At 38.3% G+C, this 23,685-nt stretch overlaps 1 protein-coding gene across 22 annotated transcripts in view; it reads left to right on the top strand.

The window, feature by feature from the left end:
- CD44 (CD44 molecule (IN blood group)) overlaps positions 1-23,685 on the top strand; it is a 58,616-nt gene that overhangs the window by 16,660 nt on the left and 18,271 nt on the right. For 8 of the 22 annotated variants that reach the window (XM_080394920.1, XM_080394921.1, XM_080394922.1 and 5 more), the window contains exons 2-6: positions 5,754-5,919; positions 9,053-9,189; positions 10,627-10,698; positions 11,395-11,634; positions 13,803-13,898. In XM_080394920.1, coding sequence (XP_080251046.1) covers positions 5,754-5,919; positions 9,053-9,189; positions 10,627-10,698; positions 11,395-11,634; positions 13,803-13,898 — 711 coding nt within the window. Of the gene's footprint in view, positions 1-5,753; positions 5,920-9,052; positions 9,190-10,626; positions 10,699-11,394; positions 11,635-13,802; positions 13,899-17,677; positions 17,804-17,859; positions 18,365-18,448; positions 18,602-19,746; positions 19,873-20,463; positions 20,587-22,297; positions 22,403-23,685 lie in introns of those variants that run through there. The other 14 variants (XM_080394927.1, XM_080394915.1, XM_080394931.1 and 11 more) reach the window with 7 other exon arrangements.

Here is a 23,685-nt window from a genome sequence, read left to right on the forward strand (position 1 = left end):
ATTAAATAATCTGAGATTATTACCCAAGTATATCTCCCTAGAGCTTGAAATCTATTTAATAAATTTAGAACAACATTCTTACAATAAATATAAGAACTATATTCTGTTAAAGCAAACAGAGAAGAAAACTATCTGCACTGTCAAACCCCTAGTTCTGTTGCTGTTTCCAGCTCAAATTTATCACATCCTGGTGACCTATCAATCATCTCAAACCACAAACAGAAAAGGAAAATCCCCTTGAGAACAGTACATGAACATTTCCTGGTTGCCATGCAATGCAGACTGTGGTTTTACCAAGAAGTCTGTTAACAACCTTGTGTCTTAAGTATTCTTCTACTTGTTTTTGTTTAAGAGGGGAAGGTTGTTTGCAAATCTTCCACTTCATTTGTTTTGATGTCTCTTTGCAGTTGTTAAAATAACTTTTTTTTGTTTTTTATAATATAAGGCAGTATCCACCTCGAGAGTGAAACCTCCAGGTATTGTCTTGAAAACAATGAAAAGCAGGGAGCAGTGCATGAAACATCCATGCAGTGGATCAAAAATCTTTATGAAAAATCGACTCCAATGGGAAAAGTTAGCATGAGTCAGTGTTACTCATTGTACGTAAGGGTTGCAGAATCAGGGTGGAAATGGGGATTGCAACCGTCTTCTTACTGTGACAGCTTCTAACAAGCTTCTAGTATTAAAATCAGGGTGTAACTCATACTTCCATGAAAGGACAATGCTCTTTAGTCTGTCTCATCCAATTCTGTTACACCAGTGGGCTCTAGCTAGAAAGTTGTCTGTGCAACTGCAGTTAGTGATTTTGGCTGAAAAGGATTAATTGACCCTGGTTTAGATATGTGAATGGCAATAGCAGAGAAGGGCTTGCATGCAGCTGCTTGAAACAGCACCAGAAATCCCAGGTAAGACAGAAAGAAATGGCCTCTGTGAAAGTTAATGTTCTCCAGGCTCATAAAACTCAGTGCAGGCTTAGGGGCATTCCATGGCTTTGGGTTGAGTCACCCAAGTCTCATGGTCTGGACGAGATTAATGATGATGACAATGCAGACATACTTTCTGCCTTTTTAAAGAGCTATTATGAAACAATTTTGTCTTTCAGCTGTAGCAAGTCATGTGGATATCAGGAAAAGATCATGGCCTGTCAGCTCCCAAAGCCCGCCAGCTATAAGTGGGGGCAGAAGGGAAGGTTTGGGTACTGTTTGTGATTCCACTGTGAGTCCACTCTGAATTAGCTCCTTTGAAACTTCAAAAAGGTTGAAGGGTTAAGTAACAGTTTGGCACACAGTATGATTTTTGCATTGCCTTGTCTCTTGAAACAAAGAAAAAAAGCCATCTTTTGCATAACTGTGTTAAAGCCAGCTAAGTCACATCAACATAAAAGAAATGTATTTGACCTTCCTGCGCTATGGGAAAAGGTAGAATATGTGTTTAGATTTGGATTTAGCAATCATGTTTCTTTCTTAAATCAAAATTAATCTATAAGCCTCAGCATGGAAAAAATAATTTAAGGTGTTAATTCAGTTTAGACCCTGTCTTTTATTTTCTGTAAGTTTTGTATTGATACAACTAGAAATATTTTCATCAATTCAATTAATAGTCCCCATTGTCTGGATGTTAAAATATGAGATGACAAAGTAAAAAATCTGGGTTGCCAGGTCCGGGCAGTCCATTCTACATCTGTATGTTGCTGGTTTTAAAACATGGTATTTGCTGTCTTCACAGAGGAGATGCTGGGTTCATGCAATTTACTTAGACTATACAATTTCATGTGAGTTTTAGGTACTGCTGTAGTCCTTTTTCCACACTCTCTGCTTCATGACCAGAGTATCTATACTACAGCAATGTTATAAACATTTTTAATAGTAGGTGTAGAAGATATCATTAAGATAAAAACAAACCATGCTGTCTCAACATTACTTTAGGGCAAAGTGCCAACTAATTGGATGGCCTCAAAACTAGTTTTGGGAACTGAATTGCCACATTTTTGCCCAGAGTTTCCTGGACATTCATGTGATCTCCCACACTGCACGAGCGAGGCTTCTTGGGAGCTTTGACCCTTCTGTGTGCGTGTGCAGTGCAGTTGGTCAGCACATGTGCTGTAAGCCTGGTACTTCCCACAAGTGTCCTGCTGTACAGTACGTAATGCTGTAGAGACAGGCTGAGCATTTCCATGGAAAACGTACATGCATTGTAAATGTAGCCCACAAGTAGTTCCATTAAGCCTATTTGTCTAAATAAGCCTATTTATTTTCAAGAGTTGGAGTTTAAGGGATTGGCTGCCTAGTAAGTGGGATTTTAACTACAGCTGGATCTCTGAGTGGTAGTGGAGCATATATTGTAGTGTTTTAAAGTGATGAATGGGCTGAGGTTTGATGACAGCTTAATCGAATTCACTCTAACCAAAAGTGAACTACATTTAATATTTCAATGAATCCAGATTGAGCTGCAAAATTCAAATGCAACCAAAGCAAACTGATGTGGTATCTGCTTTTATCACAAAAGTTCTTCAGAAATCAGCCTAAAGATATTGGAAGAGATGTTGATGTTCCAAACAAATCTAGTTCCAAAATCACTGAGCTTGTTACTTTTAAGTAATCAAATAGATCTTTGTGATCTGATCCCCAAATTTAATATTAATTCTTGGCCTTCACAGAGTATGTTTAATTATTAACAAATTTAGGCCTTCCTTGTTCTACAAGAGAGAATCAAGAAGGGAAAACTAAAGAGAAAGTTTTTTCCGTCTAGGTCATTTATGTTTTATACAGCTACTGACCGGACAACTTCCCAAATGATGTCAGGCTTTGAATATGGAACATTTGGAGCCAAAGTAGAAGCCACTTGTGGCAGCTGTAAGAGTAGCTCCATCCTATACCAGTAGCCGTGGGCCACATCCTTCTGCGCAGAGTAGCTATTTGTTGTGTTGTTGTGAAAACTTCTATTTTGATCTGCAACTTGAACATCTGTTGACGGTATTTGTGACACCATGTACACGTGGCGATGGCTTTTGAGTATGTGGTGCTATTCAGGGAGGGGTGTGGCTGCAGAAGGTCTCTAGTCCATCAGCTAGCCCCAGGACCAGTGCTGTGCCCATCTGTGTCAGGCACTTGTGGAAGTACTGTGACTATTTCAGAATCATGTGTAGGAACTTGTTGAGACTATCATTCTGTGTTAGTCCAGTAGCTTCTCCTCAGACTGTGCAACTCAGCCCTGTTGCAAGACGTTAAGTCCTCCAGGAAAGAAAAATGCATTTGTTAGTGTCCTTTTCCACATAGGTTCCTCATTCTTGCGTTCAAAACCTCTCATGACATGGCTATTATCAGAGAAATTTTAGTAGAATTCTTTCCCTGGAAGGAAACAGATGTGTCAAAATAAAGGCATTTTGAGAAAATGTGTTAGTCTTGTACAAATTTTACGAAATTAAATATTATGTCCTCTTGGTATTTTGTATAACATATGATAATAAAAACATTAAGAACTGTAATCATCAACACTGTTAAACAGCTATGCAGTGTATATCAGTTTTGTCTACATTAAATGTTTTTGTCAGCCTAAATAATTGGGGATGGGTGTATGTCTATGTAGGTGGGAGAAGAGGTATTTTTTGCATTCTTTTTGTGGAAAGGCAATCCGTGTAACCATAATGATTAATTCTGTTGCCTATAGTAAAAGTATTTAAGATTGGAAGCAAGCTTTTGAGCAACTTCGGACAAGCAGTCATCAATACTACTGGACTCTTACCTATGCTGCCACTAATGGCTGTCTTCTTATACACCATACAGTCTGGATGTTATCTGGTATTTTATCTCCTTGATTGTTTCCTGTTACCTGTGGAAAGGAACATTCCTTCCAATTTACATAGAGTAGATATGCTGTAGATCAAACAAACTCAGTTTCCCAATGAACAAAAGCAACTGAAGGAAGAGTGCATGCCTTAATTACTATAATTTGCTTTCACATCTGTGCCATAGAAGAAAATAGACCATCAAGCAAAAATGACATTAGGGAAGTTGCTTGTTATTCACAACAGAATGTGTCAATGCAAACATGAATGAATTGCATTTCTGGTCTTCTAGGAAAACAGTCATTATATGGCATCATTTATTTCAAATAGATGGTATGGACACCCACTTTTGATATTTGGAGAAAACTGGTCTATTTTTGCCTTTCTTGCACATGGAACTGCGATTAAAATTAAGATAAAAATGAGTCATGCTCCTCTGGTCACTGGGTGTATTAGGCGACTCCAATTAAATGTGCTTTGTAGTTGTCATTCTAGTCTGGAGTTGCAACCACTTTTTTCTCTTGAGGGAAAGGTGGGGCAGGAGCAAAGTTAATTCATACTGCTTTGAAGCATCCTGATCCTTCCCCGTTTTCTCCGCACACATTATTATTCTTATTTGTATTAGTATTATTATTAACTCTTTCTTAGCTGTTGCTGTTAAAAAAAAGATGTTAAATGTTTATTTTTCCTTTCATTTTACTCAGTCAGACTTCCCTTGGACTATACTGTTTCCCCACTGTACCTGTTGCATTGTGTAGGCAGTATCTTTCCAACATAAAGACGAATGGAGTGTGATGTCCTCTGAGCCTCTAGCCCTTATGCCTTTCACCCGGTGTCTGTAGTGAATTGTATGCAGCACGCCCCTCCCGTAGGCTTTGCACGTACTGCTTGTTCAGGGTTCCTGAGCTGAAGGCCAGAAAACAAATTGCACAACATAACTATGGGACCTAATTTTTTTTATCATCTTATTATTTTTACCCTGATACTGCTTGCCATTGGAAGTTACTTCCATGTGCAAACCTTTGAAGTATTATTGAATTAAAATCTGTCTAAGACATCCTTTAACATTAAGTAGGCTTACTGCAGCACATATTGAAACTCTGGCATGGCTGGCAGCAAGGTGTTTGTGTGTGTGTCAACTCAGCCAGAGGAAGCTTTTCAAAATGGAGGGAAATATTGGCAAGATGCATGAGCAGGGAGCAAGAAGTTCACTCGTGAATTCTTAGATAATGTGTATTTGACGCTTTTCTATCTGTCCCAGCAGGCTGAATAAGAAGAGCTTAAAGATTATCTTTCAGGGTGTATTTAACAGTATAAAGTTGTTCTGGCCAGAATATCTGTGCAGCTCACTTAGTTTTTGTCTCAGGTAGATCGTGCAACATCAAACCAATGCAAGCTTTCTGCTTTTATCTAGTCAGTAACAGGCACACATTGCTTGAACTAGGTCTGAAACTGGGGATTGACATATATGTTCATAAAACATGATTCCCTGTGAAGGGATCACAACGAGATAATTAAGGAACCTCATGATCATAAAGGTTTTTATTATACACCATTTCATCTTTAAAAAATTATGTTATGAATGAAATATTTTATTTTCAAATACATTTGAATATTCAGTTAGCTTTGCAGCAATGTGGCTTCCGAGACTTTCAGAATGTATTTACATCTTCTGTATGTTATTGTTAATGGAATTTTGCAAGAGCTAGGTACCTCACAAAAACATGCTGTATTGCTATTTTTGCAAAGCAAATCTGAAGATCTGGCTTGTGTCTCAGCCCAAAGAAGGGAAGTAGTAAGAAGGTGATTGAAAATGTTAGTGCTGTTTCTGAACAGATCGGTGGCTGCTACTTGTTGCTGGTTCACATTGAAGCACTATAATTGAAAATAAATAATTTCTGTGTCTTTGGCGAAGCATTAAATCCAACAATTTGTAAATACTTTTTTTTTTCTTTTCTTTTGATAACAGAATTCAATGTAAGTTGCAGATATGGAGGAGTTTTTCATGTTGAGAAAAATGGTCGCTACAGTCTCTCACAACCTGAAGCAGTTGAACTCTGCAGAGCTCTCAACAGTACGTTGGCAACACTAGAGCAGTTGAAGAAAGCTCATGAACTTGGATTTGAAACTTGCAGGTAAAGAAATCCTTGAAAAAGTAATATATCATGATAAGTCCATGCATCCATGCTATAGTGTAATACTTAAAGTTGATTTCATATAGCTGTTAATTACATGGCTATATCAGCCCTCTCATAAGTTATATTCTGTGATGAACAAAATGTTTTTGTGCATGTATGCTCTGGGTCCAGTAATAAATAAATCCTTGACTGCCTATACTTTTTAGCAATTATCTTTAAGAAATCATAGCTTCTTACAGATAAAATCTAAACATAACAAAAGATTGACAGTATAATGAACTAATTAGGAAGATGTTCAGATCATACTGTATCACTGACTAATTGGTAAGATAAGTATGTGACAAGTATTTATGATTTTTAATGACCTGATGTAAGGTCAAAGACTGTTATAGACAGTATAGGGAACTCTGTCTTGTCAAGACACAGTAAAAAGCAGCAAGTGGTACTGTGGGGATGATATCTTAATATCCCAGTGAAAAAATGGCCAGAGTATTAAGCATTGTTATAATCTGTGAATGGAAAAGTTTCAGAAGACAGACATAAAAATTACCACAAAACCCAAAACCATGTTGTCAAGTGACTTAATTACCCTCTGCAATTAATAATGTGTAGGGCAACAAATGCAGATAACACGAAGCCTTCAGTTTAGCAAAAAATAACTTAAACTACGAGACTGGAAGTTACTCACAAAAGATTTTGGATTAAAAAAAAAAAAGAGTACCAATATGTACTAACAAAGTATGTAAGGATAATGATTATTGGCTGAAACAACTTGCAAGACTTCTAGTATATTCTTTGTCACACCAGAATTGATAGTTTTCAGGATGAAATATTTTCCCCAATACATTCTGTTCAAACAGTAATCAAGTTGTGACGGTCCTATGGTCTGTAAATACATCAGACAACGTGATCCTGCAATCTTGCTTTACAAAATATGTTATACATTTTTTATGCAACTCATCTTAAACATTCATATGCAGAAAAGAGATTAAACTCAGGAGCTGTAAATCTGAAGTTTTTGATCAACATAGATTCATGTTGGTAAACCATTATAAAGTTGAAATAACTTTCAGTAGATTTTCAACTTTATTATAATCTAAACCAAACAACAAATACAGAGAAATGGAGTTTATCTATTAACTGATTGGAGTAGAAAAATTCAGTGGACATTTCTCCAGAAATTTAAGACTTTCATTCTGATATCATGAGAAATCGTACTACCATCAATACTGCTTGAAACTTTCCTGTGAATTATTTCATTTCAATTTAGTCAGTAGTGCTTTACTTTTTTATCACCTAATGCATGAATGTTCTTTCCCACTGGTTTTCAAGCCTATGAGAATTGAATAAAGCTCCTTTCAAATTAATAGTATCCATATAAAGTAATTTGTAATCATGGAAAAATACACATGCAATGCCTTGAAAACATTCTTATACATATAAATGTCATACACTGCTGTTGATGACAGCACATGACACATCCATTTTTACAAGCATTGTGCCATGCAGTGTGGTGAAAGTGGTGGACAATAGTGCCAGGGAACAATGGATGGAAAATTCTTACAAGGTTCTTCTGTGAGAAGTAAGAATGTTTTTTAAATTGGTACCACATAAAGACTAGAAGCAATTCTTTACTCCGAGGGAAAAGTCCTGCATAACACAGTAGGCATGTTCTTTCTCTGACATTAGCGTATGACCATACTTAGCATTCTGAATTGTCCAGCACCACACAATATGTAGAGACTAAGGATCAAATACTAACTGAAGACCTAGGGGCAGAGATTTCTCATGCTAGCAATTATGAATATTCTGCAATGTGAAAAGTCTTCTCTGAAGTTAAAATATAAAGGTAGTTGAAAGAAGGAGTAGAGGGAATTATTTTTTTTTGCATTAGGGAGCTGTACTTTTTCATTAATGTTACAATTCTCCATAATTTACTGTTTAGAGAGGGACAGATTTGGACATGTAAGTCATGTAGATAGGTTTCCTTTCTCCGTTCCTTCTGGTCAGTCCTCCCACCCTCTTACTTTCATTTGTTGATCTTGTGCTAGAAGTCCTTGTCAGTAAGGCTAGGCTCTTATCAAGCATTAGTAGGAGAGAAAAAATGTACTGCATATAATCATCAAAATACATGAGAATGGTGGGTGACTAGGATGAATCAACAGACCATAACACAAGTAGGTGATTAATGGATTATAAAGTGTCAATGTTAAAGGCTTAGTTGGAAGTGTGAGTAAAGCAGTTTATAATTCCACTCACAAGACTGTTTCAGAATTGCAAGTATCTGCATGTTAGACATGTAACTGGAATAGGGCTCACAAATAAAAAACTGCAAAGCTATGAAATTTATTCATCCCTGAGAAATTGTACTTCTCAAGAAGTAAACCAAAAACCAAACCAAACCCCAGTTCTCGTTAACATTGTATTACACCTCCTAGGTAAATATACTGGAATGAATCAGGTGTTACAGGATTGCAAAATAGTAATAATGCATTGTGCATTATGGAGCTTTGTTAGCCACAGTCATCCCTGAAATATATGAGCTCTGTACATAACAGCCATTTTTCAACTGAAAAATACAGAAAGAATTTGTGGATGAATGAGTGTTGTATCTGAATATTTTACCAAGCTGTCAGCTTTTGCACAGAGGGATGTGTCCTACAGTCATTCTCTAAATTTGCTCGGGTACTACAAATTGAGCCCCCAGCATTTCAGTGTGAAATGTCACTGAGCAGAATGTTATGCTCAAAGAAATGAAAATGTGACTCCCTGAAGAAAAAAGAGGCCAGTCTTTAGTGTCACAGCCTCACACTGCCTCCCAGTCCCTCTCCTTTGTTGCCTTGCTTTGGAACCAATTGTCTTAGATAACAAGATACTCAATTGAAATGGGTTTAGTTCTAGAAATTACATGCAGAGTGGTGTTGAGTGGCTGGAGACCGATGTAGCTACCATGTGAGAAATGAACATCCTGCATATAAAAAAAAAAGTATGCAAAACACATGCATTTTTTAAAAATAATGTAAGTTGAAAATAATGGCCTCTTCATAGCTTCTTCATGTTTGGATATCTGGAACATTTCTATCACCTGCTATAATATTTAATATGGTATATTTTCCTCTGTTCTTCACAGGTATGGTTTTGTAGTGGGGAATATAGTTATCCCACGAATCAATCCCTATCACCTTTGTGCAGCAAATCATACTGGCATTTACAAACTTTCAGCAAACACAACTGGTCGGTATGATGCATACTGTTACAATGCAACAGGTACGTATATGCTTTTATGAAGTATTTTAGATATAGATTAACAATAACATATGTAATCTATTTAAGGTACTAGAATAAGGACTTCTGTATTAAATATCATCATTTTTTCAGCTGAGAAGTAATATATTTTGTCAGCCTCTAGAAGTGTATCTGTAATGCCAGCAATGAATTCGACCCATTTTGTCATTAGTGTGTTTTGAACTAAACCACTTTCTCCCCTTGGGACTAGCTTAGTAGCTTCAGAACAGCTTGTTACAACGGCTTAGTGCAGCGAACCACTGCAGCAGTGAATCTAAAGGGCACCAACTGTTTTAGGCTATGGTGTTCAGCTTGTTTGTTCATACACGTACGAGCTTCTATAGCAAACAACAGTTATTTGTGTTAAGGCATACTAGGAGTGGCTGCCCCCTGCAGCAGCCCTACAGCCTGGGTTGGCCACCTGGCCCAGGCCCATGGACGTGGCTTCTGCTCTGCTGCTTGCAGGTTCATCCAGTATTTGCTCTCAAGCAAGTTGCCATTTACACATTAGGCAGTTGGATAGCCATGCGGGTCAGAAGCAGACTGTTTTTGTCCAAGGTTTTGAACTTTGTAGTAGTTGGAAATATTTTGCTAGATTACTAAGAAAATGTAGATAATCTTGTGACAGATGCTGGACAGAGTATTTGAAGATAAAATCTGGACTAATGTGAATGTCTTAAATTTTGGTGGATTATTACTTTCACAGTGGAAACAGAAAGATCTTACAGAAAGATGCAATCGAAATTCATTGATGATTTGAATGGCAGTGACATTTTTATATTTTGTTCTTCATGGTCATATCATTAAAAATCCTCTTTGCATTAGCATAGTATCAGGTGAGCTGCCATCCTCTGTCACCCATGGATGACTCTTCTGCTACAACGATGCCCATCCCCACCAGAGCTTTAGAACACCCCCTGAGTTGCATTCCCTTCTGGAGCTATAGGCAGACTCACACACTGGCCCCCGAGCATGGCACTGCAGCCTGCTCCCCAGTGTTCCCCAGTGCTCCCCAGACCAAAGCACACTCTGCCTGTGCAGAGCCTGCAAAGGAGGGAATGGGGTGCCTCCAGCTAAAGAGGATTAGAGCTGCCACTGCTCCCACAGCAGGGCTCTATGCATTGCAACTGGGCCATAGGGCTATTCTAACTGATGTTAACTGCAGCCGTTTTCTGGAATGGTTATGGGAATGGACAATCTCATCGTTAGCTGGCAGAACATTCTTGAAGTGCCCTACCTGGGAAGGAGCGAAAAAGGAACATAGGTAGATCAGTGAATAACATTTGATTTGGAAACTGGTTTTCAATTGTCCACTTCTGAAGCTGACATTTTGTGATTGTGTACAATTAATATGGGTATACACGTGACTTTGTTCTCAATTTTCTCAAATTAATATTTACTACTTTTCTTCTTTTACAGAAACAAGAGACAAAGCATGTGAGCCAGTTGAAAGACTAGATACTTCTTTCCTCAATAATCAGGGTGAAATAGGTATTGTATTGATTATATTGTTTCAACTGCCACTTGTTTCATTTTTAGGATCTGGTTATCTTTCTTTATGTAAAAAATTGCTAATATTAAATATTAAGCAAAACATGATAAAAAGAAATCAAGGGATGTTCAACAAAAATTAAAGCAATTAGTCACTTGTCTTCCCCTAAATGCTATGGAGATTGGCTCATCTTAAGGTGTTACCAAGCATCTTTTATATAGGTATTTGACATTTTTTAGCTCTTCAGAGCTGCTAATGTTTCTTTGACATATAGAACTTGCTTAAGGCAGCAACCCTTGTACATCTCATTTGAGCTGCTGGCTAGAAAAGCAGCTGGAAGTGGAAGAAAAATCATAATGAACTATTTTTCGAATTCTAAAATTCTGATTGACTTTACAGAGGCCAAGATTTTATGTTCAAAATCAAAATGTCTGATCAGAATATCAAAATATTTGATGCAGAGTAGGCCCTGTATGTTTGACAAATATATAGACTAGCATATATATATTAGATACAGTTTAGTGATGTATGATCTAGACAGATTAGATAGGATGGCAAAAATAGATGGACTGATATTAATCCACAGCTGTTTCTCTTTATTTTTTTGTTATAGGACATAAACTGTATAGCATTACTGATATATAGCTATATAGCTCCTTGGTAGTATCAACTGCTTAATCTCCTCTTTCCAACAGTCATTGACAACGCAGATGGCTCACGTTATAATGCAGATGGCACGCGCCATAGTGGAGAGTCCTCAACGTCAGGTGCCGATGATGAAAATATAGGTAGTGGATCAACACATGACACAACTCCCATGGATACCTCCATCAGGAGATCCAGCCCTTCTTATTATGGAAGTGTTACTCCAGTCTCACAGCTGCCAGATCATTCTTCTGGAGCAGGGGAAAGAGAAATTCATAGAAAAGATTCTGGTAAGGGCAGTATGTTGCCACTATATCCCCTTTAAAATACCGGAAAAAAAGGATTACATTACTAGTTAAAGGATGTCACGAGGGAATAAGAATCACTGTCTCTAATTTATATCCTGGAGAAGTAAAAGGAAAATGTGTGTCTTTGAAAGAAAACAGAAGCATTCTGAATTTGTAAGGATTTTTTTTGATTGCATGGAAATACAAAGCAGACACACATCAGCATAGTTTCCTACATAAACCTTCCCAGAATGTTGAGAACAGACAGTTCTAAAAATTTGCTCTTGTTCTTATTAAAATTAAAATCAACATGGCCTGACAATGTGCGCTTGCAGCCCAGAAAGCCAACTGAATCCTGGGCTGTATCAAAAGCATGACCAGCAGGTCAAAGGAGGTGATTCTGCCCCTCTACTCTGCTCTCATGAGACCCCACCTAAGGTGCCCCCAACCAAAAAAAGGACATGGACCTGTTGGGGTGAGTCCAGAGGAGGGTCATGAGGATGATCAGAGGCCTGGAGCACCTCCCCTATGAGGACAGGCTGAGAGAGTTGGGGTTGGTCAGCCTGGAGAAGAGAAGGTTCCAGGGAGGCATTCCAGTACCTAAAGGGGGCTTATAAGTGGCTTATAAGGAAGATGGGGACAGACTTTTCAGTAGGGCCTGTAGTGACTGGACAAGAAGTAATGGTTTTAAACTAAAAGAGGGTATATTTAGTTTAGATATTAGGAAGAAATTCTTTACCGTGAGGGTGGTGAGACACTGGAACAGGCTGCCCAGAGCAGCTGTGGATGCCCCATCCCTGGCGGTGTTCAAGGCCAGGCTGGACGGGGCTGTGAACAACCTGGTCTGGTGGCAGGTGTCCCTGCCCATGGCAGGGGGGGTGGAACTAGATGGTCTTTAAGGTCCCTTCCAAACCAAATCATTCTATGATTCTATGAAAATATTTATTCGTTAAAGGTTCAAAAACATATCTAGCAGTGAATACAGAGAGGTTAGTGAAGCAGAGGGTATGGGTATATAGAGATAAGGGTAACATATTATCTGCTCTCTAAAAGGATGAATTGATGATAATAAGAACATGAATGAGTTACAGTACAAGTGATTTCTCTTTCTACACATACAAGGGCTTTTTTAGGACATCTTACTACAGCATATTACAGAATGCACAGAGATACAAAACATTCAAATTAAAATGTTATTAATAACTTCTTCCTTTAGATGATAAAGCTAAGTTCTACTTTTATGAAGCCCTACCAAATACAAATGCCATACTCCTTTCTAGAGCATTCTGCAGGGTGGCAAAGTAGCGAATCAGAGTACCTTGCCGGTATCTTGCTTTCTTGTGAAAGTGGCATGTATTTTATTTCATCTTTTATGTTGCTTGTGTGGCTGAAATTATCAGAGGTCTGAATATAATAAATTGTATAAATACAGTTCGTTCTCTAAGTACAGTGAAGTTTACTTTGTGACCTCTGACTCAAGTTTTTTATCAGATCACCAATAACTTGCCACTGCAGGTTACTAGCAATTTACATAATTATCCTCAATAAATACTGAAATGAAGAAAAAAATAATTGAGCAGAAGCATTAGGATTCCAAAATGACTTCTCACTGGTGGTATACTCATGACATGTTATGCTTGTTTTTCCACATAGTTAGCATGATGAAAGGTAAATCCTAACATTCTTTTCCTAAGGAACTGGGATCAGAGCCATTTCCCAAGGTGTATGCCATGTGCTTTAATTGTTTACCATGACAACTCTTTATCAACTCTGCTTACATGCAGAGTTTAGATTTTTGGACTAAATGTCAGGATATATTTCAGTAAAGAGGGGAATACAAATAACTTCACTCATTGCTCTAGAATCCCTGTCCAGATAGTGTACAGGTACGGTTAGAGATTGTATCACATGAACGGATCATCACCAGAATGTTCATTGTCACTGTAATACATACTCCTCATGAAATAATCAGTTTTGGTGATATCCTTACTATGTTAGTAAAGTAAGGCTATTAAGGTTGAATTTATGAAGAACCTAGTCTGTATCTTTCTTCTCTCTTGGACCAATAAATGAAGGCATGAAGCCTGTAGCATAGAGTAGTTGAAGTAGTTGTGAGTACTGGGTTACAACTCAGCTAATGAAATAGTAATGATTCATCCATCACCATACAGATGATGAAGTTTCTCCTGTATCACCTGACATCTCTTTGGTGACAGCAGCTGATGATGTCCCTGAAAAAGATGGTGGACAATATCCTGCAAGTACTAGTAAGATTTATGCATTATAATAACTACTTGAAATATAGATCACATTAAAACTGCTTTCTTCTTCCAGCAGGAGATTCTGGTAAGTGGTGAAGTATACATCACCTCCAATTTTGGAAAGACATTGAAAGACAGTACTTTCCAGACTGGTTAAGTCAGAAATAAACTTGACTCTCTGGGACAAGGGGAGCAACAACATTTACTATTTATTTACTTGAATGCTTATACTTGAGTTCAGAAAGCCCGTTCTGTGTTTCCTACTGCTGTTTTATCATGCCTATTTACTCTATGAGGCACCACAAATTAGCACAACTTTTCAATTATCACTTGAAGTCAATTTATTTCTGAGGTAGAAAAGGACATTTTTGTCAATTTGTGATGGAAGTGTCTATGATTCTAATGTATTTATGTTTGTGAATGTGGGTAATCCACATCAAAACCATGACCTCACTCACCAAAGTGGTGCTTTAAGTGTCAGTTGCAAGTGCCAAGCTACTTGTACACTGCAAAAACTAATTTTGACTTTGTTGATGGCAATATGCATAAGAATAACCTGGGGCCTCCACAGGCTTTGAGGGCTCAAAAGAGCAATAGCCATTTTCTCTGCTTTGTCCTTAAATAACTGTAATGAGTGGGAAAACCTGCTTGTGATGTTTTTATCAAATATGCAGTGCACGACAGCTACAGCAAATAAAATACTTTTAAAGTCATCTTACACATTTTAATGTGTAACTGTACATATATTCACTCTGCTTCTTAAGTTTAGAGTGATAATGATATTTGCTTCAGAAAATAAAGTGAACTTAAAACGAGAACATTTTAATTGTACAGAGTACATCACTAGAGATATGATATAGTAAAGACTGAACTGGTAGAAATGAAAGTTTCTTCCTGCTGACTCCTTTTTTCCCCACCATGGAAGCCCTCAATGGTGAGGAATTTGCTTAATTGTTTGTTGATTGCTGATAGTTTTGCTACAAAATGTGGCCTGTAAGGGCAGGGTGGCAGGAACAGGGGGGCATGGAATGAATCCCACTGATAACAGTGGGGGGGGTTCTGCTTGACTCTGGTGGTGATATTTCCTTCTTATTTATTTGCTTTTGTACACATGTGTTGCTGAATTCTTCCTTGTACAGATGTTTCTGTACCCTTTGCAAAAACCTGTGCATTGCTTCTAGACAGGAAATCCTTCAGTTTTCCTTTTACTCCTTGATTATCAAATGTATCAATCCTAAATATGTATGTCCATTTCTGTTGCTAACAGTTCTCTCTCCTGGGCATGACTATTTTACAGAGGGAAAACTAGAGGTATTTAAGTATTTTAAAGATCAAAATAACTATAGAGCTATGTAATAAAAAATGTCAATACTGATAGATATGTATCACACAACTGATAGCATTGGCATGATTGCTTATTGGTTTAGAATTGATAGAGTGATTCTCTGGGGAAAAAAAAAGACTATGAAGGTACTGCACCTGGCCTTTTCTGATAGCTTCAGCTACTACTCAGAAACATCACTTTAAAGCCAGACAGACCCATTTCATTTAATTTTACTGCATTACAAACAAATCAGGAATTTAGCACTCCTTTCAGAAGAATAAGCTAGGCATCTCTGTGAGAAGTCATCAAATATTCAGTAGCATAGGAGAAAGTTACACAGAGAACAACCGAAAAAGACAATAAAGCCATACCCCAATGTCTGCTATTCACATTGCGCGGCAGTTCAAGCTCATTGGAATATCCTAGCCACAATTTAATTTCCTAGTGAAAAATCCCACAGACAGGAAAGTAGAAAATTAAGAAATGAGTAATGAAAACTATTTGGCATATATCTTCACATAGGTGGCTAAAGATACATCCATCTAATTCTACAGTGTGTGAAAGTCTCAAACAAAACCAGTAGCTTTCCACCTATTCCACACACTATTTGTAAACTAAAAGTTTGGTGAAAAGGTGTCTAGCTTGATCAAAACATTTCTTTGGTATGGGCTTGAAGTGAACAACTGCCACAAATCCTTGTTCTTCAGATGATCCCCTTTCATTATTCCCTTGGTTTTGGACATTATTGATGATGTTCTCCATCAAGTTTATGGTCCAGATTAATACAGTGCTAGCTCTTTGCCATTGACATTTTCTCCTGTCTGAAACAACTTTTTCATTTTGTTACTAACAAGTTATAGTTCATCTGTAGATGTGCCATGGATCAGATGTCATAAAATTCTGTTGCTGATCAATGAAATACTTCTCTAAGTTATCAGAGCGAATTACTGAAAAGTGACTGCGACTGCTTTCTTTCATCCATATAAAATAGATATTTTAATGCTTTGGTGGAATTTCCTTTTATTTTGTTTGGGGCATTCCATGCAAAAAAATCTCATCAATTAAAAAAGTCTTTTGTCCATACTTTAGCTGATATGACAGGAAAGCATCTGCATTGATATTTTTTATGTGGAGGGAAGCCATGAATATACTCATCACTTAAAAAATGAGCTCCTAAGGCTTGCCGTGGAAAGCAGGTGGAGCTGAGAATTTTGCTGTGATTACAGCAAGTCAGATGGCAATTACTTAGTTACTCTGTTATTTTCTTGTTAATTGATTTTTTTTGGCATTATCATTTTGTTTACAGTTCCATCCTAAAGCTCCAAATCTGAGGCTACCTGGCTTTTGATGATCTGTTGCTCAGAGATCAGATTTTGAACATCCAGGTTTCCCATTTTCTGACACAAATGTCAGAATAGTACTAATAATACTATTTTTAGGGAGCAACTAGTGACTGTGAGAAGAGACAGTATTTATTTAGTCAAGGACAGCTTTTCAGGAAGGCAAAATGTGTTAGGTTTTGCTTCCAAAATAGCTAAACCTTTTGCTTCCAAAATAGCTAAACCTTGACAAAGTGCATTTCCGAGTTGAAGTCTACACACTTTGTACACTTTGGAGTTTACAGATAAGCAAAACGTAACTACTGCAGGCTGAATAACATCAGTTCATCCTGTTTGATTATTGGAAATTTGATTCCTAGGCCTTGTATTTTCCAGTGCTTTCATATATTGCACAAAAATTGATCAAAACTGGTGTCTTTGATATTAGTCTTCAAGGTATATTTCTAACTGAATTTTAAAAGATTTTTTTCTGAATGAAAAAAAGTACATGATATCTTTTCTTCATCTTCAAGATATAGAAGTGAGATGGTCTAAGTGCTGGTAAAAATATTCCTTGTGAGGAACTGGCAGAATAAAAATATTTCCAGAGAAACATGAAAATTATTTTGCTTTCTTTTGGTGAATATGTGTATTATTTGAAGTGCAGCTCTTCTTGCAAAATTTGCTTCTTGTTTATTGATGGATAACTTAATAGAGAGAAAGGTTAAACCATTAAATGGCTTGCTTGAGGGATTTCAGTTTCTGTGGTGTGCATGCTTCTATTAGCTTTGAATGCTTTTTGTCAAAATACTGGGGCATATTGCACATAAATTACCTATTTTGATCTGCCTGAAAATGCTATGCTGAATTCATTGACTTCAGTGGACTTTCAGAGCTGGTACCGCAATCTTATACGTTAGTAGAATGTTTCAAACTTCACTTACACTAAAAACATTGGATCTTGTTGCTGTTGAGGAATGTAATGAAACCACAGGTTCATACATTCGCCTTGCACTCACATCCATCTCAGTGGCTTGAGCATGCTCAGGGTGCCGGTGCTAGTGGACTTGACTTTGCTGGAGGAAAAGTGCTTCTCAAGAAATAATAACAAGATCTTGGTTGAATGAACCATGTCCTAACAGCTCCAGGACCTCATCGTGAAAACCTGGAGAAAGCCACCACCCAAGCTCAGTGGGATCTGATCTCAAACCACTGGTGGTGGTTAAACCCTGCAGAGAAGACGCAAGAACCCACGCAAGCAACCAAGGGTAAAGGATGTAATGCTAAGGGGGCTCTTTGGTTAGGGGCGGAATAACCAGGGCACCAGGGCAGCAAGCTTCAGAAGCATTGAGTGGAGGGGGGTTGAATGTGTGGTGTATGTCACTGCTTTTCGTTACCATGTGTTAGAAGCGAGAAAAGCAAAGTATTGGGCTACCTCTCACTGACTAATTTTAGTAGCGATAGAGCAGCTGTCCACATGGCTCATGTACTGCAGAGATTCCGTGTTTCTGAAAGTGATGAGTATGTGAGTCATTTTATAAAGGACATACTTGGGGTTTTCTTTTTTTCCTGTTGGAGGCAATTTAGAAGCAGGCTATTCCAAGAGAAGGATTTGTGGGGGGGGAGGAAGAAAATATTTTCAAGCCAGTACACTATGCTCACTCTGCTAGAAGAGGACGAAGCATGGTTAGTGCTGCAAGCGCGCACAGGGCACCGAAATGTAGCTAAGAGCCACACTGGGGCAGGTTCAGCAGGGCCATGGCTGAGTGGTGCATCCCTTGTGGGTGGAAGAACCAGGAGGAGATACAGACTATGGGAAGCACGGTGCTGTACACTCACCTCTGTGATTCTAAGGCTGCATGTAGGGGAGACAGGAAAGCATAACTGCGGTCAGCAGAAGACTTGTGGGTTAGGGATTCATGGCAGATTTAACATCATCACAGCAGATGTGATCTCAAGTGGCAATGGTTCAGATGATGAAGACTCTTCAGAGGACATGATTTACCCAACAGTGTTTCCAGACTGGGGCAGGAGTGTGACCAAGAACGAGTATGCTCCAAGTACTAGTAAGGAACTTCCTGTCTCTTTTGGTGGTTTCTTGCTTCTTTTTCCTGACCTACCTGATGCTCCTCCTCCTTTGCCACACATACACTGTGAAAATTGGATGCTCTCCTGTTCATCTCTTGTTTCAAGCACACCTCCTGTGCCACGGGAAATACTCATTTAGATTTCTGAGGCCCATATCCCTAGAAGCACGATCTTCCATGGCTTCTAGAATTGACACCTTGCCTCTATATCTTATTTGTGGGCTTCCCTCATGGCATGTTGTATCTCAAGGAATAATTCCTCTTTGGAAAGAGATTCCAGCCTCTACACATATGGCACAATTGTTTCCGTTTTCATGCCAATACTTATTTGTCTTGCTTCACACACTAGACCAAAAGGTTGTAGATTCATGTAATTTTTCTAAACAAAAATCTCTTTCCATCCTTAAATGCCTGTCAGAAATCTATGGAACATTACTATTTGAAATGCTATGTTCTAAGAAAATATGGTGCACTGGTAATGTGACAGGAGTAAAGCTATGCCTCTCTCTCCATGCTATGCTGACACCTACCTGGAAAGTGTTTCTGGTGTGGATTTTGCTGACAGCATCAGGCCAAAGGGAGTGCATGTGTCTTTTGAGTGGAATGGCTGTAGTCCTGAGCCCAGGTCCTTGGCAGCATTGGCTTCATGGGGTTCTCAGTAGAAAAGAAGGCTAAACTAACGGGTGTGCTTATTTCTGGGTGTCCTTTTTACACATCATGAATACTTCTTTCTCCTTTTGTGTGTGATTTTACATCATCTTGGTGGATGTTCCTCATTCTGGAGTCTATCTAAGGTTATCTGCTCTCTCCTGCTGGCAAAGCCTGTGAGGAACTCATTAACCTCATTGAATGTGAAGGGCTAGTAAAGCTCCATAGGGCTTTTTGATGAATCTTCTCAAGGGACCATGTTCTTTCTAGGAACTGCCACTAGTGTTCGCATCTGGCTAAATGTTTGAGGAATGTAATGAAACCACGGGTTCATACATTCGCCTTGCACTCACATCCATCTCAGTGGCTTGAGCATGCTCAGGGTGCCGGTGCTAGTGGACTTGACTTTGCTGGAGGAAAAGTGCTTCTCAAGAAATAATAACAAGATCTTGGTTGAATGAACCATGTCCTAACAGCTCCAGGACCTCATCGTGAAAACCTGGAGAAAGCCACCACCCAAGCTCAGTGGGATCTGATCTCAAACCACTGGTGGTGGTTAAACCCTGCAGAGAAGACGCAAGAACCCACGCAAGCAACCAAGGGTAAAGGATGTAATGCTAAGGGGGCTCTTTGGTTAGGGGCGGAATAACCAGGGCACCAGGGCAGCAAGCTTCAGAAGCATTGAGTGGAGGGGGGTTGAATGTGTGGTGTATGTCACTGCTTTTCGTTACCATGTGTTAGAAGCGAGAAAAGCAAAGTATTGGGCTACCTCTCACTGACTAATTTTAGTAGCGATAGAGCAGCTGTCCACATGGCTCATGTACTGCAGAGATTCCGTGTTTCTGAAAGTGATGAGTATGTGAGTCATTTTATAAAGGACATACTTGGGGTTTTCTTTTTTTCCTGTTGGAGGCAATTTAGAAGCAGGCTATTCCAAGAGAAGGATTTGTGGGGGGGGAGGAAGAAAATATTTTCAAGCCAGTACACTATGCTCACTCTGCTAGAAGAGGACGAAGCATGGTTAGTGCTGCAAGCGCGCACAGGGCACCGAAATGTAGCTAAGAGCCACACTGGGGCAGGTTCAGCAGGGCCATGGCTGAGTGGTGCATCCCTTGTGGGTGGAAGAATCAGGAGGAGATACAGACTATGGGAAGCACGGTGCTGGCTTCATGGCAGATTTAACATCATCACAGCAGATGTGATCTCAAGTGGCAATGGTTCAGATGATGAAGACTCTTCAGAGGACATGATTTACCCAACAGTGTTTCCAGACTGGGGCAGGAGTGTGACCAAGAACGAGTATGCTCCAAGTACTAGTAAGGAACTTCCTGTCTCTTTTGGTGCCGTTTCTTGCTTCTTTTTCCTGACCTACCTGATGTTCCTCCTCCTTTGCCACACATACACTGTGTGAAAATTGGATGTTCTTCTCATCAACTGTTCCTTCAAAAATGACACTTCTGCAATTGGAGAAATCATATGAGGTCCATATCGATAGAATGAATATCTGTTTTATCATGTTTCATGCCTATTTGAATTCATGCATTCACTCATGATTTTCCGAGAAAGAAATGTTTACTTTTCTTTTTATTATTTTCTTTTTTGTGAAACCAGTATTAAAATAATTCCAATTCATGTTATTTATAATCTACATTTATACTATAGTAGACTTCCTGTCTGTGGGATAAGATTTTCAGGCACAATTTGGGAGGCCAAACCCCAAATGCTTTTCTCATTAGGAAGTATCAACAAAACAATTTCATATTTGCTGCCTTCCACACTCTTCCTATGCACTCTTCTAACATCACCTCATTTTTTTTGTGACTCAGATGGTCAGGCACGATCCAATACTACAACTCAGATATTCTAATACATATCCTTTTTCCTGATATGAACAGTCCCACAGTAATCATCTGATAGCTCTTTTTTAACTTCAAAAACCACCCATACCTAAAATCATTTTGTCTCAAAACCTGAATACCACCACATGTGAGGATCAAAGGTGAATGCTGTGCATCACTGAAGCACGCAGTGTGCTGTGTGGCCTTATGACCAGGGAATGCCCCCAGCCCTGGGGTTTTTTTCAGTATAGATTTTGCCATTAATGACTATACTTTAACAATCTTATTTGTACAAAGATAATAATCAGTTCCTTTTTTGCCCTTTCATTTATTTTAACTTGAGCACATCTTAATGCATCTTTTGTGCACTTCTTTACACAGTAGTGTTTATAATTGCTGTTTATCCACATTTTTATTTTTCTGAAGACAGTGGACTTTTGGGATTTTTCAGTGGTGGTCTTCATTTTTAGAAGAAAATACAAAATAAATCAGTCACTTGCTTTGGGATTTTTTACTCTTTTGCCTAAGTTTTGGCTGTTTCTGGTGTTTATTTATCTTTGCATCTCCACATTGGTGACTTATTCCACACAGTGTATTGCATTCCAACTACCTTCAGTGGCCTAGCGGTGTCTGCATGCTCCATGGGTGAAAGTGTATACAGTTTCTGATCATAGACTCTTGTGGAAGTTATATTTTATCTTTTCAATTTTAATATTACTTTCTTTAGCAATATTGGCTTCCTGGTGCCTGTCAAGGTGCTTCAGTTTTTTGCTGTCTATAGCTTTTGAGCTCAGTGGTGGATATTCTAACATAAATCTGAATACATCTTGAGTATTTAGCAAGTATGCTTTACATGTATTCAGACATCTACCATATTCTTTAGTCCAGCATTATTTTTCAAACTTGCGTTTAAAGTCTTTAACAGCTGTAATGGTTTTGCACTATTTCTGCTATACGTTGTTCTTCTATTGCTTGTTTTCCTCATTCTTCTTGGGAAACTTTACATCTGTCCGATGCAAGGAAAAGATCAACTGGTTTTATGTAAAATGATTTGATAAGAGTAGAGAGACTACAGTTAAGCTATGCATGAATTTCCCTTTTCCATCACCTTTATGGCATACACTAACAGTAGAGTAATAGCAGTAGATGTAGAGCATGGTCAGTGTTGAATCCTCCATTGTCCTAACAGCTGTGGACTCGCAATACAAAACACCTCTGGAAATCTCCACACAAGATCATTGGAACTCTGCCTACACAGATGAAGAGGAGCAGTATCCTAGCTCTGCTGGCAGGGGTAAAGCATTTAAGCGTTTCAGATAATATTCAGATTTGTGATGTGATTCAGTGAAGTATAACACTGTTATGGTGCAGCTGGTTGTATTTCCCATACCATTAGCCCCAGTTCAGTACAGTGCCTTTATATTATTTGTACTAGAGCCCAGCCTCTTTATTCCTCTGTGAAAACAAGCATTTTCTACATCCTGTGGTAGTTCTTGCATTTATATGATTTGCCTTCAACAGATAGATACCTGTCTTTCTGGTTCTGAGATTGTTTTGAGCAGTGAAAGTTTATATAATGGGCATCATAACAGGTGCTATAATCACCCAGAAATAATTTTTGTGATAACTTTCTTTTATTTCTGAGTATGGTTAGTTCAGTTGTATTTATACATTAGTTAATTTTAACTTTTTTTTTTAACAAGATAATCTATATCTATTAGGTTTAATTACAAAAATAAGGAATAATATTTGCATGAATACCCTCTTTATAAACATTTCATTGCCTGAATGTGAAGATGAATATTCCTCCAGTTTGGCTGCTTTTGGGAAATAGCATAGGTTTCTCTAGCTGGTGACTTAGTGCATATGTAGCAGGTCTAGTTCATTCTTTGCATGCTCTGCTTAAGGACCTTTGCTATACCTTTAATATATTCACTCACGGAAACTTTTGATACCTAAGGCAAATATATTTCACAGTGAGCTCTAATGTTCATCTTAGTGTTATAGGTGTTCCTTTTTATTTCTGATGTATCTTTTCTAAGCCTTTTAATGTTAATTAGAAAATTTCTTATGGTGGTGGTACATCAGGTCATTTCTGTCTGCGTCTTCTGCTATGTAAACAACAGCAAATTAAAGAGTGAAGAAAGAATTTATTTTACCAGTAAGAGCTTTAGTTATTTCTAAGTTTAAAACAAGTATGCTTTCAACTTTGAATATATGAACATACTTATTTCATTCAACCAGGCCCAGAAGAAATGGCAATTGCCTTGGAATAAGCCTTGTAAATGTGTAATCGAGATATTGATTCAAAAGAGAAAGTTCTTCCTCTTTTTCACTTTCAAAACCCCAGATTACACAGACACAACAGTTAAGTTAGTATTAATAAACATGAACTAGAGATCCAAGCTGTTGTTTCTAGGTGTTCCTCCCCTGCTTCTCCTATAGCTTTTCTCTGCCATTGGTCATTGGGCTACTTTCCAGCACACTTAAACCTTCTTCTGATCCTGGTGACGTTTTTGTGTGATAGCGTTTCCAAAGGACTTTAGTTTTCTTTCATCTTTCATTTCACATCAAATG

This window comes from Falco punctatus (genome assembly GCF_963210335.1).
Source record: "Falco punctatus genome assembly, chromosome: 7".
In the NCBI taxonomy this organism is placed as follows: Eukaryota; Metazoa; Chordata; class Aves; order Falconiformes; family Falconidae; genus Falco; species Falco punctatus.